This window comes from Girardinichthys multiradiatus, chromosome 13, assembly GCF_021462225.1.
Source record: "Girardinichthys multiradiatus isolate DD_20200921_A chromosome 13, DD_fGirMul_XY1, whole genome shotgun sequence".
Lineage (NCBI taxonomy): Eukaryota > Metazoa > Chordata > Actinopteri > Cyprinodontiformes > Goodeidae > Girardinichthys > Girardinichthys multiradiatus.
Window position 1 is genome coordinate 39,527,039 of NC_061806.1, and position 27,664 is coordinate 39,554,702.

The 27,664-nt window shown below is 39.3% G+C and overlaps 3 protein-coding genes and 2 non-coding genes across 7 annotated transcripts; 4 read left to right on the top strand and 1 right to left on the bottom strand.

Annotated features, from left to right (window-relative positions):
- The first annotated feature begins 136 nt into the window (after nt 1–136).
- On the top strand, nt 137–12,242 carry ppt2b (palmitoyl-protein thioesterase 2b). Its single transcript, XM_047384330.1, has 8 exons — nt 137–636; nt 1,717–1,870; nt 3,045–3,140; nt 3,249–3,356; nt 3,467–3,550; nt 4,967–5,051; nt 5,347–5,401; nt 8,110–12,242. The coding sequence occupies exons 1-8, from the start codon at nt 457–459 to the stop codon at nt 8,251–8,253; spliced, it is 906 nt and encodes a 301-aa protein (XP_047240286.1). The 5' UTR covers nt 137–456; the 3' UTR covers nt 8,254–12,242.
- A 1,489-nt stretch (nt 12,243–13,731) lies between these two features.
- rps5 (ribosomal protein S5) lies at nt 13,732–18,174 on the top strand. Its single transcript, XM_047384278.1, has 6 exons — nt 13,732–13,788; nt 14,992–15,095; nt 15,341–15,550; nt 17,423–17,551; nt 17,815–17,913; nt 18,061–18,174. Coding segments are annotated over exons 1-6 (612 nt in total). The 5' UTR covers nt 13,732–13,787; the 3' UTR covers nt 18,130–18,174.
- Nucleotides 15,137–15,270, top strand: LOC124880010. The gene has a single exon (XR_007041206.1). It is a non-coding gene; the product is annotated as a small nucleolar RNA SNORA3/SNORA45 family (small nucleolar RNA).
- Nucleotides 17,601–17,731, top strand: LOC124880009. Its single transcript, XR_007041205.1, has one exon. It is a non-coding gene; the product is annotated as a small nucleolar RNA SNORA3/SNORA45 family (small nucleolar RNA).
- A 303-nt stretch (nt 18,175–18,477) lies between the features above and the next one.
- On the bottom strand, nt 18,478–25,849 carry ddah2 (dimethylarginine dimethylaminohydrolase 2). 3 transcript variants are annotated; one of them, XM_047384272.1, is made up of 6 exons: nt 25,702–25,849; nt 24,598–25,053; nt 23,891–24,079; nt 21,715–21,834; nt 21,173–21,316; nt 18,478–19,339 (listed from the first exon to the last, which is right to left on the bottom strand). In XM_047384272.1, the coding sequence occupies exons 2-6, from the start codon at nt 24,895–24,897 to the stop codon at nt 19,220–19,222; spliced, it is 873 nt and encodes a 290-aa protein (XP_047240228.1). In that variant the 5' UTR covers nt 24,898–25,053; nt 25,702–25,849; the 3' UTR covers nt 18,478–19,219. The 3 variants fall into 3 exon arrangements, with proteins under 3 accessions (XP_047240228.1, XP_047240229.1, XP_047240230.1); XM_047384273.1 differs by having other exon boundaries at nt 24,598–25,026; nt 25,702–25,821; XM_047384274.1 differs by having other exon boundaries at nt 24,598–24,907; nt 25,702–25,809.
- Nucleotides 25,850–27,664: the final 1,815 nt, after the last annotated feature.

Here is a 27,664-nt window from a genome sequence, read left to right on the forward strand (position 1 = left end):
AAGACACTGATTTAAAAGCTGGACAGAAAAATTGTATTTACTGTAGTATAAAACACTTTGTTTACGTCGAAACTCGACCTGATGCAGCAAAAAGGAGGAGTCGTCGTTTTGCTTCACGCTGATTGGACGAGCCGCAACCGGAAGTGTCGTTAGAAGCGGCCGTTTCACCTGTAATTTAAAACCGGAACAAACACGGAGAAAGTCGGTCTGGTCTGGACTGTTTTAGCAGGTGTTTATTATGTGACAATGAGGACAGAGCGTGTGTTAAAACTGGGTTTATAAGAGGACGTTAACGGCGTGTTTATCTGGACCGCAGCTGGAGACACAAAACGAACTTCAGAATGATACCTCAACATTAGCTAAACGTCAATATTGTATTATTTTACTTTCGACCTAACGCGTCCTTTTTTATTAATAGCGATTCATTTTAGAGGTTTTTAATACGTCTGAGCTGCAATGGAGGGGCCACAGTTTTCCAGAACGAGGAGGGGATTCAGCGGGGCTGCCGGGCTGCTGTGGCCGCTGCTCGTGGCGTGTCTCTGGGTTGCGGTGGTCGGGTACAAGCCGGTGATCATCGTGCACGGCTTGTTCGACAGCTCAGAGGATTTTAAGACCTTAAAGCGGTTCATCAACGAGGTGAGTGGCCAGAATGATGAGAAAGTGTTGGAGAGGATGTTTTATTTCCAGAAAGTTATTTTGAATATATTCTGCAGGCATTGGAGAGTAAAATTCACCATTTAAGATCAAACAAAGTATGAAGCCATGGGCATTATAAGTTTAGGATATGTCGTTTTAGAAATTATTACTTTATAAATAAAAGTGATGTGTAATTTGAAGTGTTTAAAAGTGTGATAAATGTTATATTTTTTTCAGAATCACAGTATCAACATTGATTGAAAGTGACCCAAACAGTTATTTAATCATACATTTTCAATTAATGTTGTACCCCATTGGTGAATGGATAGATTTCTTTCTCATATTTTATTCCCTTTTCCATTATTTATTTCCAATTTTCAGTTTGTATTTTTATTTCTTGTCTGTATGTTTTACCTACCATTTTCCTTTTTAAGCTCAAATTTGATTTATTTCCGTCTCTGTTTATTTCCCTTCCTTTCCCCTCTCCTTTTAAAGTTTTTTTTTTCCTTTTAACTGTCTTGGGGCAATAGGAAATTATTGTCATAGTAGCACAACAAAATATTTAGAAAGTTTTAAATAATATTATAGCATAAACATGTAATGAAAAGCAATCAAATTAAAAGAGGGAAAATAATGACATGTAAAATTGAATGAGTGTCCAAGACGGGGGCGTAATTAAAGGAACAAACAGCAGTAACCAGTTGGAACAGTATGTCCAGGTAGTTGAAGTTTAGTACAGATTGTAAAGGCAATAAAATGCGCCCTGTCCTGCTTGTCCTAATAGGTTCTCCAAACATCTGAGCATGCTTTTGCAGTTTCTTTAAGCTGAGCTGGAAATATAGTATTGTTTCGAAAAAAAAAATGAGGCTTTTCATGAAACCAAAAAGGGTAGACCAACTTGCAGTTCCTCTTTTTTTTTTTTTTTCTATTCAGGGACTCGGACTGAACCCATAAAAGACATGTTTATAGATTAGAAAACCAGCTAAAGATAAACGTTTTCTGCATCACTTTGTCTCAACTTCCAACACATTGTAGATGATGCTTTGTTGAGGTGTTGCATCTTCCCTTTCTGTCCTGCAGTCTCACCCTGGTACCAATGTGACAGTCATCGACCTGTTCGACAGAGGTGCCAGTCTGGAGCCCATGTGGAAGCAGGTGGCAGGGTTCAAGGCAGCCATTTACCCAATAATGCAAAATGCTGCAGACGGAGTTCATTTTATCTGCTACTCTCAAGGTGAGTGAGTGCAGTCCTGCAGTGCAGATAATGTAGATAAAATAGTGGTATTTATGTTTGATGGAAGTGATGGTATGTAAATAGAGCAGCAGAATTGATGTTATATAAACAGTTGACTGTAAATAGTAAATATATCTCAGCTGAAAGGTTTGGGACGTATGATTTTACCTTATTACTGGATGCATTTTTTTTTTATGATGTTTGGGATATCTGCTCCAGTCCATCAGCTGGAAACTCCCAACTATCAGCTTCCAGTTCAAACCACAGCAGTCGAAATGTAAAGGCAGATTAGACATTTAGACTTTTTGCTTGTTTTCTGTTTAGATACGTTCTCAGAAATCCCTTTCTGGGAACAGTGTTTGTCCAAACCTCATTTGGAAAATGAGGTTTGGACAAACACTCATAAATCTCATGTTCTTTAAAATTTCTATTAGATTTTCAATTTCTCTAATTTCTTTTTAGTGTTTCTTAATAAATAAAATTCAGTTAATAGTTTCTATAGTTCAGTAATTAAATTTCTAAAAATGAAACATGTAAATTAAATATCGTTACCCAAAGTGTTTGTTCCTGTTAAACTTGATGATCATGAATTACAGCTAATGAACCAAATATTCATTTGAATATTACATAAAGCCAACAAAAAGGGTTTATTAATGCATATGTTTCACCTCCATGCCACGCTGAACTGATGAAGTAATTCGTGCTAAAGGAGCCCCTACCAAGTATTAAGTATATAGGGTGACATTTCTGTATTAAAATTATTTTGTAATGAACTAAATCAGATGAATTGAATTTTGGGTTTTTATTCGTTGTGGACCAAACCAATCATCAAACTAAACAGGAAGGATTCCTTGAAATCTTTGTGTGACTAAATGACTAAACTGAATTACCAGAATAAAGGAACATTTTGATGATATTCTAATTAATTGAGATGTGCCTGTCTTCAAATTTATTGGACTAACATCTGATTTGAAGAAGCCACCATTGATTTTTATTTTACTGTCCAGAATAATGACTAATGATTAAAATAGAAAAAATAAAACATTTTACTCATTTTCTATTTGAAGCTTTGAAAAATAACTTTATTTTGTCGGTTTAAAAATAGTCTTCCTCTGAAAGCTGTCACAGAAAAACAATAAATACGTAAATGCTTTTTCGTTTCTCGTTCCTGCAGGCGGACTCGTTTGTAGAGGAATACTCTTCACTCTGCCTGACCACAACGTCCACTCGTTCATCTCTCTGTCTGCGCCTCAGGCTGGGCAGTATGGAGGTGGCTACCACTTTAATATAGAGATGATAGCTATAGATGTCACAGATGTTGTGATTTGTTTCTGTTTATTATAGCCCTGGATCTTCTCTGTTTCCTGTCTCCTCTCAGACACAGACTACTTGAAGTACCTCTTCCCTCAGTTTGTGAAGGCGAACCTCTACCACCTCTGTTACACTGCTATCGGTCAGAGGGTTTCCATCTGCAACTACTGGAACGGTGAGGCTTCGGACATGATCTCCTCTCAGGGAGTTCTGATCTCTGCTGAACATTTTAAGCTTGAACAGTTGGAAAATACCACGTGTGTACCTTGTTTCTCCTCTCTCCAGACCCCCACCACAGAGACCTATATGTGAACAGCAGTGACTACTTGGCTTTAATTAACAGCGAGAGAACGAACCCAAATTCAACAGGTCAGAGGAGGCTCGACTAGGAATGTGAACTCATGTTTTTTGTAGCCTATAACAGCTTCAGTTCTAGTGCTGCATTTAGCTCCATCCGTTTTCTTTCCACCAGCTTTGACCTGTTTCCCTGTCCTCGAAGAAAAACATCCCCACAGCATGATGCTGCCACCACCATGTTTTACTGTGTGGATGATGTGTTTATTGTAAAGTGCAGAGTATCTTCTTCCACATGTTTGCAGGACCTCTTACGGTTTACTTTCAGCAGAGGTTTTCTTCCTGCCACTCTTCAACAGAGGCCATGGTTTTAGAGTACATGAATAATAGTTGCCTTATCAACTGTGGATTGACATTTGTTGCATCGTTTATCAGTATCGTGAAAAAGTTCTAAACTTGACAAGAATTTGGATTTATCATAAATTAAACTTAATGATCTCTGAAAACACCAAAAACGGACAGTATTGTCGGGTATGTTACTCTTACCATTTTTTTCACAGTTGTTTTTTGTTGAGCTTTCACTGCAGTGACACAGTTGCCTAAAACAGGCTCAAAGAACTCATAAATAATATTTTACAATCCCTTTTATCATCACCACAAAATATCAGGATCGAATTTTAAGTCCATCCTGACTACCAACCCCTTCTCCCAACTTATTTATGATTCTCTGCAGCTCCTTCAGTCACAATGGGCATCTTGGGTTCTGCTATCTGATCAATGTTGTTGTTGACTGGCCTGTCAGTTACGGTTGACAGCCGTGTCTTGCTAGGTTTGTGGTTTTGCTCTACTATTTCCATGTCTGGGCGATGGATTGGACAGAGCTCTGTAAGATGTTAAAAGTTTATGATGTTTTAGAGGCTAATTCTGCTTCCAATGTCTCCAAAACTTTATCCCTGAGCTGTCTGCTGTGCTCTTTTGTCTTCATGTTTACTAATGTTCTCTAACAAACCTCACAGAACATATTGGTTTATACTGAGATTGTATTACACACAGAAGGACTCTATTGACTAGCTGGCTGACTTTTATGTTAGAGGTGAATACAAAGGCGTGCCACATTTTCAAATGTTATGGTGTGTGTACTTTTTTATTCCACTTTACAGTTATGAACTAATTTGTGTTGGTCTAGCACATAAAATCACAATAAAACACAGAAGTTTGAAGTTGTGATGTAACATAATTTGGAAAAAGGACTTCTGCAAGGTACTGGAGGTGTTTATGTTTAGGATATCAATATAAAAATCATGACTTTTGATTGATAGTAATGTATATTTCACTTGTTCTAGAGCTTTTTTGTGCCACTCAAAATATTTTGAGTAAAGATATTTTTAGTGACAACTAAGAATCCACCTAATACTGGCAATAAAGGCCTCACCTTACAGGCTCAGTCGGCATGTAATTGTTTGATTAATGGCTCCATACTCCCTCCTTCAGAATGGAAGGAGAACTTCCTGAAAATCCAGAACCTGGTGCTGATCGGAGGACCGGACGATGGTGTCATCACCCCCTGGCAGTCGAGGTGAGTTCAGAAATCATTTCTGGACTGTTTTTACTTTCATGGTGAAAGGTCAGATGTTTAGTGTGAAAGTTGAAGGCAATGATCCTACACTTCCTCTCTTCTGCTGGTTTAAAGCCAAATGCATCAGCTGCCAGCTGAAGGGTTTATAATTTAATGTGACTTGTTTTCCCAGGGTCATAACAATCATTAATGCTCAGTTCACATGTTTAACAGTTTCATTTTGATTTTCTTTGACTGTATATGATCTGCTGACTCTCATGTGAAGCTCACACTCTCTCTCGCTCATGTTGTGCAGTCAGTTTGGATTTTATGACGACAACGAGACCGTCGTTGAGATACAGCACCAGGATGTGAGTAGAAATCAGACAATAAACGAGTTTTCCACTTGACATTTCAAAAAGTTGGTAGTTGTGGTTGTGCTGAAAGGTTTGTGGGGAAATTTCTGAGATAACTTGAAGTCCACCAGTGTGACTGATTACAAGACCCAAAGCAACTTTAGCTCATGTATAGAACATTAATGATTAACTTGGGTAGAACAAAGTCTTCAGTGGTTCTGCTTGTTTATTCCAGGCCTGGATACGTGTAATGAAAAATTGAAAAACCTCGGATGTAAAACATACAGCAAATTCTAAGCCTCTTATTATTTATTGAACAAAAAATGCCTAAAGGGAAAAGCTGCCTGTTAATAACTAAGTACACCCCTGCGCTTTGCATAGTATTTAAGAAGTAAAATGGCAGCCAGCTGCTGCTAGTAATCAACTGCGCAGGAGTTTTTGCAGTTTTCTGGTCTGGAGCCTAAAGGGTGTGTCATAAGACAACACCAAGTAGGAAAAACCAAAGCAATGACTATATACAAGCTATTCCTGCCCATCAATCAGGAAAGACCTACAGGAACATTTCCAACTACAGGTCCTTCTCAAAATATTAGCATATTGTGATAAAGTTCATTATTTTCCATAATGTCATGATGAAAATTTAACATTCATATATTTTAGATTCATTGCACACTAACTGAAATATTTCAGGTCTTTTATTGTCTTAATACGGATGATTTTGGCATACAGCTCATGAAAACCCAAAATTCCTATCTCACAAAATTAGCATATCATTAAAAGGGTCTCTAAACGAGCTATGAACCTAATCATCTGAATCAACGAGTTAACTCTAAACACCTGCAAAAGATTCCTGAGGCCTTTAAAACTCCCAGCCTGGTTCATCACTCAAAACCCCAATCATGGGTAAGACTGCCGACCTGACTGCTGTCCAGAAGGCCACTATTGACACCCTCAAGCAAGAGGGTAAGACACAGAAAGACATTTCTGAACGAATAGGCTGTTCCCAGAGTGCTGTATCAAGGCACCTCAGTGGGAAGTCTGTGGGAAGGAAAAAGTGTGGCAGAAAACGCTGCACAACGAGAAGAGGTGACCGGACCCTGAGGAAGATTGTGGAGAAGGGCCGATTCCAGACCTTGGGGGACCTGCGGAAGCAGTGGACTGAGTCTGGAGTAGAAACATCCAGAGCCACCGTGCACAGGCGTGTGCAGGAAATGGGCTACAGGTGCCGCATTCCCCAGACTTGGGCTACAGAGAAGCAGCACTGGACTGTTGCTCAGTGGTCCAAAGTACTTTTTTCAGATGAAAGCAAATTCTGCATGTCATTCGGAAATCAAGGTGCCAGAGTCTGGAGGAAGACTGGGGAGAAGGAAATGCCAAAATGTCAGAAGTCCAGTGTCAAGTACCCACAGTCAGTGATGGTCTGGGGTGCCGTGTCAGCTGCTGGTGTTGGTCCACTGTGTTTTATCAAGGGCAGGGTCAATGCAGCTAGCTATCAGGAGATTTTGGAGCACTTCATGCTTCCATCTGCTGAAAAGCTTTATGGAGATGAAGATTTCATTTTTCAGCACAACCTGGCACCAGCTCACAGTGCCAAAACCACTGGTAAATGGTTTACTGACCATGGTATCACTGTGCTCAATTGGCCTGCCAACTCTCCTGACCTGAACCCCATAGAGAATCTGTGGGATATTGTGAAGAGAACGTTGAGAGACTCAAGACCCAACACTCTGGATGAGCTAAAGGCCGCTATCGAAGCATCCTGGGCCTCCATAAGACCTCAGCAGTTCCACAGGCTGATTGCCTCCATGCCACGCCGCATTGAAGCAGTCATTTCTACCAAAGGATTCCTGACCAAGTATTGAGTGCATAACTGTACATGATTATTTGAAGGTTGACGTTTTTTGTATTAAAAACACTTTTCTTTTATTGGTCGGATGAAATATGCTAATTTTGTGAGATAGGAATTTTGGGTTTTAATGAGCTGTATGCCAAAATCATCCGTATTAAGACAATAAAAGACCTGAAATATTTCAGTTAGTGTGCAATGAATCTAAAATATATGAATGTTAAATTTTCATCATGACATTATGGAAAATAATGAACTTTATCACAATATGCTAATATTTTGAGAAGGACCTGTATATTTGAATCAATCATTTTACAGTGAGAAAGATTGCTGATAAATGGAGAACATTTCAGACAGCTGCTAATCTTCCCCCCGAGGTCAGACTGCACAGTGCTCCCATATTCAGCAGCGAACCTAACAGCATTAAATACATTTCAAGCAGTTCCTCAGTCGACCGTGTTCTCCGCTGTATACCAACATATTGCAGAGTCAAATAAAAAGGCGGAGAATTGGTCATCCCAACAATGAAGCAATGTTAGAAAGGGACATCGGGGCCAAAACTCTTCAGCATCATTATGTTATTTGTGAAACCTTCTTTTTACTATGACTTTAAATGCAGATAATCTGCCACATGTTGCACATAGTGTATGCAGAAGGCAATTCAGCTCAGAAATGTACTCCTCTTCTATTTTTACTCTAAATTTAGCTAAATGAACATGTGTAATATAAGAGACCTAAACCAAGTTATTCAGAAAACTTGTTTTCTCCTACTCTGTCCCCAACCTTTGTTGCAGTTGTATGAACTCTGAAGAGTTTCTGACTGTGAGAACCCCTGCAGTATAAGATCCAACTTATGCTTTGTGTTTTTGTCCTCCAGCTGTATCTGAAAGATGTTTTTGGCCTGAAGACGCTGGCAGCCCGCGGAGATCTGATCTTCTGCTCTTTTCCGGGCGTCCAACACGTCTGGTGGCATTCGAATGAGACGGTGTTCCACACCTGCATAGAAAAGTGGCTAGTGTAGACAGACACACATACACAGGCAGATGTTATGCAGTTTATTAAGCTTGTCATCATAAAATACAGGAATCTCCATGATCTCAGTTGGTTCAGAATTAGATGTCAAACATTGAGTGCAATATTTATGTTTCTCGATAGGTTTGGGCTTTTGTAGATGAAAAAAATCTTTATGTTCGTACATTTAAAGAAGTTAATCTATTTGTTTGCTCTCTTGCTAAGACTTCAGAGAGAGGAAGGGAACCTTCTTTTAAAGTCTGCACAGTCAAAAGGAAGCTAAATCCAACATTTACCTCCCTCTGACACAATGTACAACAATAACTACAATATTTTACATTTAAAATTCCTGAAGTTATGGATTTTTCTGGTATTTTTGAGATTTTGTCGACTTGGCAAAGTTCTAAGACCGCACACAATGGGTTTAGATTAGGTCCTCAGAGCAGGAATCCACTGCAAAATCCGATGGTGACCAAAATCAGACTCCATCACTCTTTGGTGTGAACACTGTTACAGAGTGAAGAACAATCTTTCTTCTGAGCTTTTAAACCTGCCGTTAGAGATGCAAGAACGTCTTCTAAAGCAAACCTTTTTCTACAACATGTCAAGGCATGTCCTAAGTTAACCAGGCTGTGAGAGAGAGCAAGATTTTTAGCAGATAACAGGAAGCCTGAATGGAGTACAGCAAAATTGCTTCATTTAATCATTTTGAGGTTTCAACCTCTTTCTGCTATTAAAACTGCTTGATTTGCTATATGTTGGGAGCGTTGTAGAAATCTCAGAGTTCAGATAACAATCCATATTCTTTACAGGGACCTCTGGTTTAGTAATGCTAGCTGCGTAGTTGCTAATATAAGAAAGATAGTTTAAAATGTCAACTCTGTAATCATTTTGTGCTTGTCTTTAAATAGCGATGACCAGTCGCAGTACAAAGGTTGGAAGAGAACATTTTAAAGCTGTTATGTCTTCCTGTATTAGAGTTCTTAACAAATTGGAATCAGGCTTAATCTGGGTCAAAAATGTACCGAGAAAATTACGAATCAGCCCCAAAATCATGATTGGTTTATCTCTCCTTAAAGCTCTTATTAACCTTATGACACAGCCGTCCTCATGGAGTCCATCTTTCTCCTGACTTGACTCTAAACCTCCAGTGGCTTCACCAGTGGTCATAATGATATTACATTTCTCATTTAAGTGCTAACTTTAAACTGTATCGTTACAGTTCAGCAGAACCCATAGGTTTATGTGCTAAAGCATTTGCTTTCATCAAATCATATGATGAGGTTTCACACCTGAATATTAACTCCAACCAACCGCTCAACATGATTGAAATTCAGGAAAAAATTAACCCATAACATTTAAGTTTATGCATTGTTGCAATATGCTTTAAGAAATTGTTTCTGTAGTCATGAAATGGGTCGCACCTTGTAAATCTAGGAGAGTAATCCTAAAATTCAGGACACAGCTGGAAATTTTAGTGATGAAGTTTATGCGATCTGCTTAAAATATTAAATTGGACCTTAAAGGAATAGTCCAGCTATTTATGTGGTCATTTCTACAGATAAAACCTTGTAAAATAACTATTTTAGTTCAACTGCTGTTAATATAACACGGGGGCTGTTTTCAGCCCATTCGAACAAAGGTTGAAATCAGGGAACATGATTATTCAGTTCTTATCAAGCACAAACGACTCGGTCAGTTGCCTCCTCTACACTGATCCACTGGTTTAGTTACAGATAAGGGAGGAGGTGCCAAATCCACACTGTTACCAAGAAAAGCATTACATGAAGTTGCTGCCTATGTATCCTGTTTAGTTATTTCTGAGCTTTTATGACCCTTACAGCTGATATTTGCACCGTTTTTAGTTTGTATGAAATGCTATTTTGTTGATGCAGACAGTAATATGTGTTTTAGTGTCTGTCAGACATATCTTAACACCTTGCAAACCCAATGGTGCCTGAGCGACCTGCTGTGGTTCTGTACAGACTCATTACTGCCCTGCTCGTCTTGTGAAACACACATTTATACCATGTTTAACAAAGTCAGACCTTTTTATTTTCCTTTTATTGTTGGTGTGCATGAGTGATCCGATCATTAGTATCAGGGGTTTTCTCACTTTCATGCAGTAATCTAGGAAAGTTCTGCTTCCGCTTTAGTAGATTAAGCCTTAAATGTTTTTTCCCTACATGCCTCTGTGTTTCATGTCCAAAGTGCCCTGACACACTGCCTTCAGTGACGGTGCTAAAAAACAAACATATATAGGAATAACTGGGAATGAGTTCAAAGCAACCTGTCAGGCAGTGGTGCATTACTGGTCCACCAAAAACGTACAGTTCTGTTCAGACAGCTACACTCCTCATGGGTATGTGTCATATTAATAATTTAGTCATTTTATCTGAACCAGTGTTTTTCGCAAGGTGCACTGGAAACGACACATAGAGCTTCAGTTAACCATAGACTTTTGTGGCCATCAACATGCTTCTGAAATAATTTCCTGTTGGATATTTGTTGACTCTTCCTGGCAGAATTGATGGAATTCATTTCAACTGGTTGCTTTCCAGGTGTTCGGCGGGGTCTTCAACGTAGTCGACCCATTTTCAGTATGACTAAGGGGCAACCTGAATGTTGGCTTGCTTTATTCATTCCAAAACCGGTTCTGGTGTGTGTTTGGGATCATTTCCAGTTGAAACGCACAGTTTGTATCCTAGTTTCAACCATCCACCTGTTGATTTGAGGTAAAGGTGATTTGGAATGTAGTTTATCCTGTAGCACATGCAACAAACCAGCACACATCATGATGTTGCCATCACCGTACTTTACTATTGGTGCATTATTCTTTGGTTTAAAGCCTCACTTTCCCTCCTCTAGGCACTTTTCTTTTCATTATGACCATGTAGCAGTATCTCTGTCTTCCTGACCATACAGAGGTAATTCCCTAGAGGTAATTTGGTTTATCCATTTGGGCTGCTGCTAATACAGTTAGTCTTGAGGGGGACTATTCTTTCTTACTCTATCCACATTTATGTTGACCTCACTTCACTTTGTTGAAACTGGCGTTCAAGCCTGAGTTGTGGGGTTCCTGAACATTATAATTAATTTCCTTTTTATCTGAGGGGCCGATTTGTTTCTTGGGTGTTTTGAATCTTGGATGTAATGCGATGCAAACACACATCAGAACAGGGTTAGAAATGAAAAAAGCAGGCTCTTGACCTGCTTTCTAAAATATTGTGTGGGTAATGTCTCTTGAAACCAGAAATTTTAAATGAACTCCAATAAAATAGGTCAAAAGGAGAGGTTGGCTTACTAAAGGGTTTTATTTACTAAATTAGTGGAGGTGTATGTATATATTTGAGCCTGTATTTAAAATTTTGACCCTGTGTAAATTGGAGAAAACCCACACTAAATCTAAACTTGTGCATCTGCATTTAATCAAACCAGATTATGGGTTCAATGTCCATGATGGGTGATGATGATGCAAACGTCTGAGCAGAACTGTATGTGTGGTAAACATTTCTTACCCTCCATCACCTTTAGGTGGTTCAAGCAGCTCAGTGATTTTCATTTTTATTAGAAGAGGGATTCATTTTATTCCTAAACTGGTTATATTTTTGTTTGCCAATTCTGCAGAATGTTTTATTTATGTTTTATTTATCAAAAGAAGGGAAACGTGTTTTTGATGTGACAAGACGAGAAGTGAATTATTAAAGCTTGGATTGCACGAGTGAGAAGGGAACTCATGAACATGGGATGGTTTTAAATGTGTTCAAGCTGCTGAGTTTTTGGTCTTGTTTTGATATTTTGTTGTTTCTTATATGAAACTTATGAGTATAAAGGGACGCCCTGCTTTGTTCTGTAGTTCTGCTGTTACAACCAGTTACTGTAAATAAGCTCCTTTTTAAAACTAAAATGACTATTTTACACGTTTTTACAGTGTTTGTCCTGCAAATTCAAAAAACTGACAGCTGCCATTTTCTCAATAAATGCCTGTTTGAACATAAAGTTTGGTTCATTTTGTCTTCGTCCAGCCAGTTTTTAGAACACCTTCAGTTTCAGAACGTGTAGACAAAACTAGAATAGATGATTAATTAATGATTCTCCTCAAGCGGAAAAGTTCAAGAGTCCCGGTGTCTTTGGGGAAGATAGGTAGACGGGTTGAAGTTGAAGTCATCTGTTAAATGACAATAAAATACAGGTCCTGACTGAAGGGAAGAGATCCTGGATACAAGAGGCTGAAATTAACTTCCTCTGCACCATGGGTGGCCTCGGCCCTGTGGGTCATCCAGAGTGAGAGCTACTGCTGCTTTAGATCGCAAGGAGTCGTCACAGGTGGTTGAGGCATATGAATAGGATGACTGTTGAAGGTTTTCAGCTGTCAGATCCTCAGAACTCATGATGGATTTTCAGCATATTTCCCTTCTACACTGGGAACAATGGAGGGGTCTGAGCTCGTTCTCTTCTGGACCACCAACCTTGCATAAGCAGAAGAAAATGAATGGATAGATTGTTAGAATGCTCATTAATATGGGCTGTTATTTAAATGTTTAGGATTTTTGTGTCTGCCTTATTAATGGAGAATTGTGCATTGCATGAAGCCACCATCAGTGAACAAGCTTATTAATTTCAATTTTCAAAATTCACTAAGCTCTTCAAAATAAGTTGTATCTGTCATAAGTTAAAATTAGGTTACACATAAAATAATTAAGCAAACACAGTCATGAAGAGGGATTTATGGTTTCCTTTCGAAATAGAGCTCCTTAATATATTTCAAAAATAAAATTAACTTTTCTAAGTTAGATTATTACAAAGCTAGGTACTAATGGTGGCTACAGGGTGGTTCTTTCTGGGTTCACATGGTGCTAAAACATCATGTTAGCTTAATTGTCCTCTTAAATACCCTTAGGTGTGAGTGTGTGCGTGCATGGTTGGTTGTCCAGTGTTGCCCTGAGATGGACTGATGACCTATCTAGGGTGTTGATGGAAGTTGGGCTGTTGTGTGCTTTTATTCTGTTGGCTTTTAAAGATAAAGATCACAAAAGCATGTCAAAATAAACATATTGCTTTTTCATCATTATGGTAGGTTCCAAAATCTTAATAGGCTTTAAATCCCAAAGCTGATGCTGGGTGCAAACCAGTACTGTCAGTCATCAGTTAATATTCTTCAGGATTTATGTCTAGTTTAAAACTATGGATTTTTTGATTTTAATAAATGAAAAATTGATTTAAAAATAATTCAGATTGTTTATTTTTGTGGGCGAAAAAATATTTTAACATGAGCAAATTAGTAAAACACGAATACATTGATAAAAGAAAAACGTTATTTATCATATTTATTAATAGAAATAGTTGTACTGTCTTCTGAGCATAGGGCAGATGTTTTTTCTCAGCTCAAAGATCATGCAGTGAAAGTAGACGTTCATATAAAAGAACCCAAATACACTACATTTCCCTGTGTGCTTTGCGGCCTCGTCACCGGATATCCGTTCGCAGCGCCACGCAAAGGCCCTTTTCCGACTCAGTGAAGTGTGGTACTGAACGGCAGAAACAAGTGAGTTAAGAATTCAGTTCTTTTTTCGCTTTATGTATCGCAATAACAAGTCAGTACCCGCATTTAAGGGCATTTCTGAGCTGCTTTTCTCGAGAAATTAACCCAGAACGCGAGAATTTTGTCGAACGGCTGCTTTATTTATATTGAACGTTGCCGCATTAGCATGTGGCTAACCTGTTAGCACATGTGTCTGCGGCACGTTGAGCCGCCAAGCCTGTGGACGGCACATTTAATACACTAGTTTATTACATTTGTCGCGCATACTTTTTATAACGCTATTTGTGTCAGATTAAAGCCACAAATAATGGTTTGACATCTTAAACTAAAGCAGTTTTTTGACTTAGTTAACCTGTAAGCTGTGAAAGTTAAACGGGCTTCTACTGCGGCCTTCTTTTAAAGTCTGTGTTTAGCTTTTCGAGACTTCGGACTCAGCATGCAGTCCGATCCATTAAATGTGAAGTGAATGGATGGATTACGTTGATTACGTACAGTGTAAATTGCTTTTAGCTCGCAAAGTATGAAGCTAATAATGGAGACAACTATTCAATCTCCATCTGTCTTCTGAAGCCGATGTTCATTAGTGCTTGCAATGTCCTCAGCCTTCTCTTGGCATCATTTCTGAATTGAATTTAGGATTTTCCTCATTTATCACTTTCTTCCGCTGCCAAAGAAGAATCATGTAAAACAACCTTTTTAAGCTGTTTCTGCTGAGTTTCACATCCCCAGATTGATTTTTTTTTAGTTGAATACCTTCCTTTTTGTAAAAATTAAGCATCACTTAGATTTTACTTGATTGACCACCAGCTTTCTAAACTACATTTGTTTTAAAATCCCTTTTGTAATACTTTAGTATCACATTTTACTTTTAACCCCTCCCAGGGTTATGAAGTGGTCTGGAAACTATTTTCAAGTTGTGAATAATGGAAAACTTTTGTATTTCTTCACTTTATATATCATTGTCAGATGTTACATACATCAATCTGTCCCCTTGTTTGCCCAGGCATGCATCCATGTCTTTGTCCCTCCATCCATTCCTCATTCTTCCTCCCTACAGCCTCTTTTTTTGTGGGCTTCATGTTCAAACTTTAAAATTGGCTAAAGGGGCAAAAAAAAAAAAAAAACTGTGGAAAGATGAGTCTATTTGAGATGACCAATTCAATGCAGTTTTGAGGCTTTAAAGCAAATCTTTCCCTGCTTCCCTAGTGACTGAGTGGGAGACTGCCCCGGCCGTGGCCGAGAGCCCAGAGATCAAGCTCTTTGGCAAGTGGAGCACAGATGACGTCCAGATTAACGATATATCCCTGCAGGTAGGTGATAGAACTGTTACTGTTCAGTTAAAGGCCCTGTAAGCGAGGCTAGAGTCACGTCTGGGTACTTACCTGTTGTCCTGGCGTGCTAGAGCACTCGTAGAGGAAAAAATCTTTGCTTATTCATTGGCTGTAGTCTCATGTGGCCCAGTCAATCACCAGCTCAGATACACCGCCTACCTAAATGATGCTGCGCACATATTTATATGAGCTGTAGTATTTAAAAGCCTCTCTCATTGCTGTAGGATTACATTGCTGTCAAAGAGAAGTACGCCAAGTACTTGCCTCATTCTGGAGGACGTTATGCCGCCAAGCGTTTCAGGAAGGCCCAGTGTCCCATCGTGGAGCGTCTGACCAACTCAATGATGATGCACGGACGCAACAACGGCAAGAAGCTGATGACCGTACGCATCGTCAAGCATGCCTTTGAGATCATCCACCTGCTGACCGGGGAGGTACTGTCTCTTTTTATAGTCATGAATATTCAGATACAAAATTGATCATGGGTTTTGGTCCTGTAGTTTGAAATAATAGGCAGTGAAACGTTTACAAGCAGCCATGTTCCTCCTTTCTTAGATCTAGCAGCTGTTTTAAATTTGAATTATGAATATTTAGAAGATGTGGAACTTCCACTGCCTAGAACATGGAGTAGACTGAGTTTTCAGTATGTAGAAGTTCTTTTAATGGGATCAGTGGAATGATGTTTTACTCCGTTTCAAGTCCTTAAACCAAAACTACATACAGAAACATGTTGGTTTCCAGACTTTACCTGTTCTATCATCAACGTGTTAGCTTTGATATCAGATATGATGGAATACATTCATACAACGGCCATGTTTGTTCATCATCCCACGCATCTGTCAGTCATTACTGTCCAAAGTTTCATATTCAAAGCCTGATTGATGAAAGTATCTAAAACTCTGATTTTTTTTAACTGATTCCTGAATACTGGCTCAAGACTCCTGGAAATTTGAGGCTGGAAAAGCATCAAATTTGGTTTAAACACTTTAGATGTCTGGATAAGTTTACACAAAAAAGGGGGTGTTTACTGTAAAGTTCATATTTACGGGCTGTATTCTCTGTCCCAGTTTTTATTTTATTTTTATGATCTTTTTTCTATGAAATGAGAGAAAAACCATCAATAAATCCATCAGTCTGCTCTGATCTGTGAAAGAATCATACAAAGGTTGTTTTAATCCTTGAGTAACGCCTCAAACTCTCCAACAGAAACCTTGGAGATTTTAAGATGAAAAATTGAGGAATATGGTTGTTCCACTGTCAACATGATATATTTGATATGAAATATGTCAAAATGCATCCATCGGTCCCTCTTTGTTTTGGCCATACATCAGCCTGTTATTGTTGTAGTTTTCCTGGTTCTGTATTCAGAGTTCCTAAATGTTTTCCCTGTCAAAAATCCATCATTTTCTCACCTTTTCCAAAGTCATTTTTCAGGAATTTAAGGTGCGACCATCAGACTACAAGGAATGAGTGGATGGAGAGGTTAATTAATGCATTTTAAATTTATCTTAGAAATTTGTTTAAAAGGGGAAACGTTTGGAAACAGACATTGTTCCATACTCTACCAGACTCAAAAGTCCAGATTTCTCAATTTTTGAGCCAATATGAAGTAAAATAATCTGATTTTCGTTACTCGCATTTACCTTGGAAGCAACAAGTATATGTATCTGCAGATGTTCACACCATAAACCTGTTGGGGGAAAATGGGGAATTATTTATCCCAGCCTTTATTACTTGGTTTTAGTTTTTATTGGTAGAAGTAGTTATAGCTATAGAAGACCTTGGTGTAAATTTAAGCACGTGTCTTTTACCTCTGCATTAAAAATTGGCAGAAATATTTTATTCCAGAACATTTGTTGCGATCCTCAGAAATGAACAGTTTCTTTGCATTTCTCTGTCAGCATCTTTAAGGTGATTTCAGCCTGCTGTTGGTGGAGGTGTTGTAGTGTTTGAATGCTTATGGTGCAGAGAAAAGCAAAGGTAATGCAACTAGTAGCTTAGCCTGGTGACTGAAGAGAGCATTAGCTCTTGCAGCTTGAAGGTAGAAAAAGACTGAAGATATAGAAGCCTCTGCTCTCCATGCTTACTAACCCGTACAGAACACAGGGAGTCATCTTGTGAGAATCAACTGGTCCAATCATAGAAAAGTGTCTGCTGAACTGGTCCAGTTCTGCAGAGGCAGAGTGAAGAAGGCTTCAGACATCACGGACAGTCTGAAATTATGCGACTGTGTTTAAAGTGGAAACCTTACTTTTCTTTTGGTTACATTTACATTTAAAATATTTTGCTTCCATATTTGTTCCCAGAATCCTCTGCAGGTGCTGGTCAATGCCATCATCAACAGTGGACCTCGTGAGGACTCCACCCGTATCGGACGTGCCGGTACCGTCAGGAGGCAGGCTGTGGATGTGTCGCCCCTCCGCAGAGTCAACCAGGTATGTCACATTCTGTTAAAATGTTAAAACATCTTTTTATTCCATACTAAGTGAGGCTAGAGTCACACCTGGATATTACCTGTTGTCCTGGTGTGCTAGAGCACTCACAGAAAAAGTCTTTGCTTATTCATTGGCTGCAGTCTGTTTATGGTCCAGTCAATCACCAGCTCAGATACACGACGCTGCTGAACGCCTTTCCTCTACTAAAAATCCACCTGGGACTTTCTCAGCCCTGTAATTTGTAAATGTCTGCTGTCCCGTAGGCCATCTGGCTGTTGTGCACAGGAGCAAGAGAAGCTGCCTTCAGGAACATCAAGACCATCGCAGAGTGTCTGGCTGATGAGCTGATCAACGCAGCCAAGGTAACTGTCGGTGCTGTTGCAGTGATTTAAGATCCGCTCCAGGGTTCTTCTAACTCTTAAGCTTGAACTTGGATTGTATTCAGTCTGGTTTGTCTCCTCTGGCTCAAATGGTCTGAACTTGTATGTCTTTTATTTTTGCTCCTCCAGGGTTCTTCCAACTCTTACGCCATCAAGAAGAAGGACGAGTTGGAGAGAGTTGCCAAATCCAACCGTTAAACATGTTCGCTTTCTGACAAAACAAATAAATTTGGAGAACTTTCAGATTACTTTGTGTTGATGTACCAACAATATCTGATCACAGAAACTAAGGGAGCTTTAATTTAAGTCTGAGCTTGTCGTGGAGCTCTGTAGTAAACCCTGCTGAGCTGAAAACACCGAAGGCGGTGCACTCCGTTCCTCCACAGCACAAAGGCAGTTTACAATATCAATATTGAAGTTTTATCTGCAAAATGTTTGTGCTAAAACCCACAATAGAAAAAAAGTTGCTGTAGAGGAAGATCCTATGATTCAGAAAACCTGCAGCTCTGAGCTGAAGAATAAAAAAGATTATCAGCAACAAAAAGCCAGTTTTTGGTGCATATATTTACCATGGCATTACAAGTAAATAAAACAAGCTGTAACCAGAGGAAAACAGTCGGGGTAACGGTTCCATTTAATTTCCACAAATGTATATTGTAGGAAGCTAAAACACCTTTTATTTAGCAGCTAGATGTCTTTAGAACTAAAGAGACTACACTCTAATAAATGTAATACACAGGTTATGGGAGGCATTACACCTCAGATGAGAAGATCAAAAAGTCAACCTGAATAGTTTCATTACAACAATCATATTTCAAAGCTATACCATTTATAAACACCTTAATTTAATAAAGCAATAATTCTTTAAAAATGTTCAAGAAGCTGATTTGAGTTTGGCTTATTTCAATCAAAATAAAATGCTTGATTCTCTTCATTGAATATTTCAGTTGCATTACTGTTTGATTGATATTCTAATTTTAGATGCACCTGTAAATCGTTAGAAGCTCGCTTTAGTGGTTTAATTTTCATCTCCTCAGTCTGATTTAAAAATCGAACATTGCTAAACTATAAAAAAAAACAAAAAAAACTTTCACGCTTGTGCCAACAACAACCCTGCAGAAACTTTTACTATAAAATTAACTGATCTGAAAACACTGAACTTGGTTTCGTCTCAAGATCAGCTCAGCTGCACCACAGATCTCATAACCCTCAAACCATTATTAGGTGCGGCGTTTCTTGGTGACCTATGAGCCGCCAGAATAAAAGCTGTGTTTAGATGATGGGATCTTCAGAAATACGTGTGCTTTCTGTTGATGAGGAGGCAGAGAGAGGACAGAGACGCTCCCAGCTTGAACGCTTCGCTGCAGGCCGTCGGCAGGAGGGTGTAGTCCGGCAGCTTCTGGAAGGCCTGTGGAGAGCAGACAGGAAACGATTCACTCATCCAGTTAAGAGTCATAAAGGAGGAGAGGAAGGGGGGAAAATGACTTCACCCGCTGGAAAGCAGAACGGTTGAAATGACTCACTGACGTGGTTCAAATTTTGTTTTGCACCAGAAAAAGTCAATCATGTCCATACTTTGGCCTAATGGCCTTCAACACGTGAACAAACCTATTAATTCATTGCAAACATGAACTACTGTGTTCAGTAGAACTATACTATGTTTATGGAAGTAAAGCTGCATATTTAATAGTAAAGCAGGACACAAGGTACAGGTGAAAAGATTCACCATACAGAGGTTAAGACATTTTATAAACTATTTCTGTTAATTTTGACGTTAGCTGAAGGCCAAGATCAAAATCAGCCATAAAAATGTTTTTTCAAACCAAAAATGATGCACACCCACCACAAGGAGAGCAAGCCACCTAAGGTCCCTGCCAAACTAGATAAAACTGTTCACAGAATCCAGTATCCAAGGATACTGATGGAAAGTTGAGTGAAAGGAAAAATTGTGGTAGACAAAAGGTGCATTTTTTTTATTTTGCATGTGCATTTAAATTATACAAAAAGTAAAATTCAAATAGATTTATATACAATGATATAAGGCCTAGTGAGAAGTATATCCATGTACTGTAGAGTATATGCACTTAGTTGGTGCTCCTTTTGCATGAATTACTGCATCAGTGCGGCGTGGCATGGAGGCGATCCGTCTGTGGTTCTGCGTAGGTGTAATGGAAGCCCAGGTTGGTTTGATAGCAGATGGGTAAATAGATGGGTGATTTCACTGTGGACTGTAGGAAACCCAGTGGACGAACACCAGCAGATGACAACGCTCCCCAAATCATTACTGAGCGTGTAAACTTCACACTGGACTTCTGGATGTGGGTTCTGTGCCTCTCCACTCTTCCTTCAGACTCAGAGACCTTGATTTCCTAATGAAATGCAAACTTTGCTTTCATCTGAAAAGTCCAGTCCATTGCCTTTTCTCCATAGTTCAGCTGAGAGTCTCCAGAGCTCATCTCTGGTTCAGGAGTGGCTTGACCCAAGGAATGCAGAGGCTGTAGACTGTGTCCTGGATACATGTGATTGTGGTGACCCTGAAGCTCTGACTCGAGCCTCCAGTCCATGCCTTGTGGAGCTCTTCCAAACTCCTGAATGGACTTTGCTTCACAATCGTCTCAAGCCTGCAGTTAACGCTGTTGTTTGCGAACCTTATTCTACCACATTTTTCCCTTCCACTAAACTTTCCATTAATCTTATTGACTGCTAGACAATTTATGGAATCAACTCCATGTCCTTATTAAAATAAAGTTTTTATTGCTCTTATATAATATTCTAGCTTTCAGAGAGACTGATTTAGGTTTTTCATTTAATGTAAGCCATAACCAACACAATTAGCAGAAATAAACATGTATGATTAAACAATAATTCTGTCACTCTTTTTGTAATGAATCAATATTATGAGAGTTTTACCGTTTTGAAGGGTAACTGTTTTACTGTTTAGTATTTCCTAGCTTGAACTGTGAAAAGCAACAAAAAAAACTTTTTATGTCTGATAGATTTAATTTTAAGCACACTTCTATCATTCTTTAGGTTGACAGGTCGATAGCCTGGTGGGTGTGTGCTGCCTACCAAGTTTGCTGGAAACAATAAAAATGTTGAAACATGGGTACATTTTGTCATTTACAATCCTAGCAGAAGATTTTAGATGCATAAAAAACTTGTTTTACACTTCACCATTTTAAGAGACTCATTATTTCCCTAAATTTAATTTGTGATAAAGTGGCAGCTGTGTTTTACTCACAGAGACGCTGTCTGGACATTCCTCTGCAGGCCTGTGCAGCAGGAAGTCCCGTTTGGACGGGCCTTTAACGTAGATGCAGTTAGCCGCGGATCCCTCTGGGATGGTCAGCACTTCGTAGTGGTGATCCGTCAGCTGCTCCATCATCTGAAACCAACACGGCTGGAGTTACACAGACTGGACCTCCACGCCAAATAAGATGTTAGAGCTGGAGAGGTGGTGCAGATCAGGAGAACGCAGAGGGAAGATCTAAACCTCAACTTATTTGTTAATTTTAATAATATAATCAATTATATGGCCGCTTGGAACAAGTGGCGGGTTAATAGTGTTTTTGTTTTTTTTTCCTTTTGGTTGGATCTTAAAATTAGACCTAGCTTCATTTCTGACCCGACCCAGGGTGTTGTTTCAACCCAAATACGTTATTTTCATTCAACTCCACAAAGAAAAATGTTACTATGACCACAGACCCATGGAAGACACAAAGACACTCCAAGTTGGAATAAATCAGAGGTTTTAAACCTGGAGGAAACAGCACACACACTCACCCTGAGGGTCTTCTTGGCCCCGTCACTGTTGCTGATGATGATGGTGTTCGACCCTCCCATGGAGCAGAAGTTCTTCAGTCGGGCTCCGCCACAGACGGGGACGGTGGACACAGCAAAGTCCTGAACAGACGGAGGTTTGGTAGGTTCATTCGGTCTCACGGCAGGTACTTCAATCAGCACGAATCCCACAAATATGATCGTTGTAACAGTTAGAGACAGAAGTTTTATCTTTAGCAAATGTTACTGGTCCAGGGTTATATTCTCTTCTTCATGTTTCTGTCGTTCTAAAGTTTTAAAGGCTTTTATTGAAAAACATAACATTTTACTGTTTCCTTCTATTTCAAGATTCTGCACTTCGTCATTAAAGATTGATACCAGCTTCTGGACCTAATTCAACAGCACCTAGAGTTGGTCGGCTCACTTTGAGGACTTAACGCAGCTTCTACGTTTTGGCCAAGTTTCTTGAACCTGGACCCAAAATGTTTTGAATACTGGGCCAGTTAGTGACAAGGTTCCTTCATAGTCTGGAAATGTATGGATTTGATGTAAGCATTTTGTCCTTCCATCCTCCTTTTGTCTTTCTTCTGTGTGGAAAAGGAAAAAGGAAGGATGGACATGAGGATGAAAAGAGGAAGCGATGAGGGAAAGAAGGCAGGACACAAGGAATAAAGGAAGATAACAAGGAAGAAAGCAGACAGGCAGGGATTAGGGAAGGAAGGAAAAAACTAAATATTTTTCATATTTTCTTGTTCACTATTTCTGCAGACCACTAATCATCTAAAATCAAATTTTATACTTTTCCAGACTTCCTAGAGTCCGTAGAAACCTGGGGGCCAAACAAGAAAATGCATGTAACCTTATGACTGTCTTATGTCTATAATAATATTATATTTGATGGTAGGCAATAAATGTTGAATGCATTGTTACATGTAAAATAAAAACTGATTTCTCATAGAAAAATGTACCCATAGATTCATGGTCAAAATAAAAAGGTGGTTTGGAGCAGCCATAACTTTGTGAAAATAAAAAGTGTTTCTTCTCTCTAGTCGTTTATGCAAAGACAACGACAGTTTCCAGTTCCATCGTTGGTGCTTTTGCAAACAAACCGAACAGATGGGAACTAAACCTGGGCTCCATATCACGTTTCTATCCACATTTTGAGAAAAAAACTGTAAAAAAGGAGTTTGAAAACTGGGTCAAATTCTTTGGAAGCAGAAAACACATGAGCATGACACAAATGGTTCCTGTTTAATCCCCCGCCCTGAGGGCACAAACTCCACCACCATCCACCCAAACAGCATCCATAAAACCATGTGTGTGAGTGTGAGATGCACTCAGCGGAAGTGGGGAAAATCAATCCTAATGGGTGGTTCTCATCAGTCCAGAGGGAGTGCAGCATGCAGTCCTTCATTATCCGAGGAATGAGGCGACCTCATTCATCACCGCTCACAGACAAGAATTCCCAAAATGCAATAAAGCAAATGACCACCTGCTCACTTTGGCAGCGGCTTTCTGTTTACAGCCAGAGTCCTGGCAGCGACCCGGCCTTTACTGCACCGGACAAATATGGTAATTTAACACCTTTCACTTTCTGCAAGATCTACAAGTACTTTAAACTCCAGAATCTCTATGAAAATGTGCAAAGTATGTGGTGTTCTGAGCTGTCTTGGTTTTAAGCAGATAAAAGTACAGGGAAAGACTTCAGAGGATAAAAATCTGTTCCTGAAAATGACACCAGATTGTTCAGGGGGTTAAAAAGTTAGGAAGTTGGACAAATGGAGGAAAACAGAAGAAGTGACAGGTCCTTAAAATTATCTGCAGCAGATGAGGAGTATCTGAAATCTAGACAAGGCCAAACAAGACGTGAGAGATGATCAGCACTCCCACATTAGTCATGTTAAAATGGAGTACTGGTTTCTAAAGTAGTCTGGGTTTAAATATGGAATCTGGAAAAACCAGACTGGGAAAAAAGAGGAGACAACGTGCCTGGAAATAGAGATATTACAGGAAAAATTTGAATCACATTTAGACATTTCCAGATTCCTACAGACATTAGGAGCCCTGAACACATCATTCTTCAGTTGATCATCTACTTTGTGGCAAGCTACCGCTCGTTGGGAACTCACTTGTTGGTGAAATTGTACATTTCCTCTATGACATATATTTATCTCCTTACCCTGAACGTGTCTGCCAACACCTCAGCTCCTCTGCGATTCGTGTGGGAGGAAATCCCGACGAAGAACTCCCTCCCTGTGAAGAGGACGTCGCTGCCCTCCAGCGTGGCCCCTCCGGAGTCCCCTTGCTCATCCCCCATCTCCACTACAGTCAGGTTGAGCTCCGACATTACCCTCCTCACTGCATCCACCTGAGGAGAAGGGGGAGAACATGTTAACGGCTGATAAACCTCAAGTGAACGCAGCAAATGTTTGCATTTCCAGCTGCCATAGGGAAGATGTCGTAGACCAAGTGTTGCAGTTCTTATAATCAACACTAGATGGCACTAAATACTACCTACTGCTCCTTTAAGGTCAAAGTTGGCATTTTTATATGTTTTCTTTGGAGACCCGGATTCTTTTAAACATACAGACTGAATTTCAACTGAACATTTAGAGATGAGTTTGCAAATGGAACACCAGAAATTTCTTCTTAATACACAAACCTTTCCAGAGTTCTCAGTGCTTTTTAGCCTATTTTAAAAAGGTATTAATATAAGCATTTACACACAAATCTATGACAATTATTTCTACAGGGATCAGGCTTCAAAGATTAAAGCTACCAGGACAAACGGATGGATGGATGGATGATGCTTCATTTACTTAACACGGTCTGGATAAACAGAAGATTTAGAGCACTACTGTAGGATTTTCTTGTCTGCTGTGTTACCTCACTGCGTCTCTGCTGTTTGAATGGTCTGGTGATGAGCGCCGTGTCTCCCTGGATCACCGCTACATCCTCTATCCTCCAGCTCTCCGGCAGCTCAGGGTCAGGGGGGATTTCAATCAGCTGCAGGCCCACCTTCTGCCTCAGCGCTCCGGTCAGGCAGCCGAACTGACGCTGGGCTTTGGCCTGATCCACCATGACCTCGTCGTTCTCACGGCCGTCTCCAGCTGTTTTCCCAAAGGTCTCTGGGATGCCCCTCACCACGGCGTGGGTGAAACGGCCATAAGGGCACATATTCGCCATGACTTGTGTTCTTCAGGAAAAAAAAGAGTAACTGAGTTTTCTCTTTTCAGGCACAAGGAAGAGGAGGTGGGAATTTTTTATGCAGAGATCTTCATCCTGGTTTTCTCTTCATTGATTATCTAATCTTCCCTTTGAATCCAAGAGGAAGCAGCAGACCTAAGAGAGGAAGAGGAGCACATTAAAGCCAAGCTCTGGACACAAAAAAAAAATACATTTATAGCCAAAGATTAGAATGAGTCTAACACGCCAGAAAGCAGACAAGCTTTCATTGTTCAATGTTGCATTGTAAGGGAATATCTGATTAGACTGGAATATGCTGCAGCTTTTTTAGATGCGGGACAATTGGTCTTTTATCGTCTTTCCTGTAGGTCAGAGCAGCCCCCCATAGAGAGCCTGCAGAGAGGGAGCCGGTTCCCCTCCAGACAGGATGCTTCCTTTAAAACTAAATCAACAAGTGCTAAAATCTAATATTCACGAGTATTTTTAGGACAGAGCAACACATCAAACATCTCAGGAACGCCTTTAAAGGAAGTTAGCATTGCTTAGATGAACATTTTTACATAAATCTGGGTCAGAGTTGCATTAAAATATGAGTGCATCGTTAGCAGAGTTCATATTTTTTATCATATAAATCCTCTTTTTGTCTGGGTTTATCTGGCTGCAGTAATCAGCCTAGACCTGCACCGCACCAACAGCTTTCCAAACACTTCTGATAATGTTCCACATCTTTCCAAAACAAGCGGGAAAACCAGCTCCCAAACTGGGTCAGAAAACCAAGAACACCGAAAACTCCATCCTTCCTACCTGTTTTGAGTGTGTTTTTATGCGTCCAGCGGCGTTTTTCCCAGTTTAATTTAGTTTCCACGCCTGCTCTGCTGCCGTTACTCTCCGGATCCCGTTTTCTCTGCTGAGCAAACGTACAGTCAAGATGGCGGCTATGGATGTGTGGAGTTCCGGTTAGGTTTTTCAAAATAAGACAATGTTTACCTCGACATGTGGACATGGATTTTGTGCTCCTTGATTTATCAGAAGTCAGAACGCATCAAATTACGTCTTATTCAACTTACAGTGTTTTTTAAACGTTTTCTGATGGATCAGGCAAACAGTCCGGTGGGTCGGGTTGCCATATCAGGTTGGGGCAGATTTCCTCAACAAACGGGTAGAAAGGAATATTTCCTATGCTGTAAAATAAACTAAAATGAAATGAAACAAAAGTCATAACAAGAAAGTTTAATGTAACATTAAATTCCGACTAAATGTTTCCCATTTCAGGACAGTTAGCATTAGCAAACAAATTCAAAGGACAGAAAACATTAAAGAGACATTTTAGATTAACATTACTTTCTTCAAAATCATAAACTTACATGCACTGAAATTACTAGGCCTTTAAACAATGAGGTAAAACCCAGGTGACGATGTCGTTGCTTTCTGATAGGTTAAAAACATCGCCATTTTGGTAAGTTTTTATATGTTGGCAAACTTTTTTATTGGTGATATTTAAAATACGAATAAATACATCCTGATTTTTCCTGGGCATATGACGAATAGTTGACCATTGTGCTTTTATTTTCTGAAGCAGTCTTTCCAGACTTCCGGTATCGTGTTATGATTGAAGGTGACTTGATTGAACTGCTGCCCCCCCATCCCCCACCGTCCTGCCCAGACTCAATCAGGCTGATTTGATGTGTCACTGACGCCGATGCTTTAAATCTCAGCATTTCCTTTTTATTTATGATTATAAAAACCAACCAGTTTGTTTTCCCTTTTTGAACCAATATATAAACACTATGAATAATTACGAATGAACTCATAACTAAATATGTGGATGTTGTACTTCATTTAAAATATGCAAAGTAGGCCTAACAAAAACGTCGTTTTAATAAATAAACAAATAAATAAATAAAATGACAAAATATGTTAGATGTTGACAGTAGGGATAGTAATCTGTCTCAGTTGTGAGTTTAAAGTTTGCATGTAGGATAATAATTGCACAGAGATGTAAAAATACAACAATAAGACACCAAACAAGTATCAAAGAGACAGACAAAAATAATAATCAAATTTATTGCAAATGATAACAAAGACTCACCAGAAGAAATAGTCTAGACAAGACATTAAGGATGATCTATGTTAAGCTTCAAGAAAAAAAGAAATAACAAAATGTTCAAAAAGGCTTAAAAATGCAACGCCGTGCATAAATAATATGCAAAATTACCAGAAAGAATGACCTACAAAACAAACCTTATAAAATGCAATATGACTGCAAAGAGACATTAAAGGGTCACATAGGAACACCCAAATCAAACTAATAGTTCAAATGTGACCAAGATTAAACAAGACACAAAACAACTAAAATCATGATGCAACACAATAGCATTACAAATGTAAAATGATCAAAACAAATAAAAGAAAAACACAGAATAAATTTAGATCTATTCTTCTATTTTTTTTGTGTTTATTTGTCAGAAATACGATGACTTTTCAAAACAAATTTGCCAAATATTATTAAGTAAACACAAGTTCAGTGTTTTGGATTCCACTTTGTAAATCTGTAACCAAACTTGCCTTCCTCCTTTTGTTTCAGGCGACTGAATTAAAGACAGTTTTATGTTTTTCAAGGATTAAGAACGCCTGTTAATGTCCCCCCTCTGTAATCCTAAATCACTGTCTCCACAGAGGCATCAGCTGTCTAGGTTATTCTTTATAAAAAGGTCGTTTGCAGTAAATCAGATCATATTACAGTAGATTAGGGAATATATGCTGACTT

What these genes read in the sequence shown, in the direction of transcription:
- ddah2 (XM_047384272.1), bottom strand. Translation starts at nt 24,897, where the DNA reads ATGGCGAATATGTGCCCTTATGGCCGTTTCACCCACGCCGTGGTGAGG. An exon ending in AACAGCAGAGACGCAGTGAG is followed by an intron (nt 24,080 to 24,597) that starts GTAACACAGCAG and finishes CCTTCTCCTCAG; the next exon opens with GTGGATGCAGTGAGGAGGGT. An exon ending in TGTTGGCAGACACGTTCAGG is followed by an intron (nt 21,835 to 23,890) that starts GTAAGGAGATAA and finishes CCGTCTGTTCAG; the next exon opens with GACTTTGCTGTGTCCACCGT.
- rps5 (XM_047384278.1), top strand. An exon ending in TTAACGATATATCCCTGCAG is followed by an intron (nt 15,096 to 15,340) that starts GTAGGTGATAGA and finishes TCATTGCTGTAG; the next exon opens with GATTACATTGCTGTCAAAGA. An exon ending in AGCTGATCAACGCAGCCAAG is followed by an intron (nt 17,914 to 18,060) that starts GTAACTGTCGGT and finishes TTGCTCCTCCAG; the next exon opens with GGTTCTTCCAACTCTTACGC.
- ppt2b (XM_047384330.1), top strand. Translation starts at nt 457, where the DNA reads ATGGAGGGGCCACAGTTTTCCAGAACGAGGAGGGGATTCAGCGGGGCT. An exon ending in TAAAGCGGTTCATCAACGAG is followed by an intron (nt 637 to 1,716) that starts GTGAGTGGCCAG and finishes TCTGTCCTGCAG; the next exon opens with TCTCACCCTGGTACCAATGT. An exon ending in CATCTGCAACTACTGGAACG is followed by an intron (nt 3,357 to 3,466) that starts GTGAGGCTTCGG and finishes TCCTCTCTCCAG; the next exon opens with ACCCCCACCACAGAGACCTA.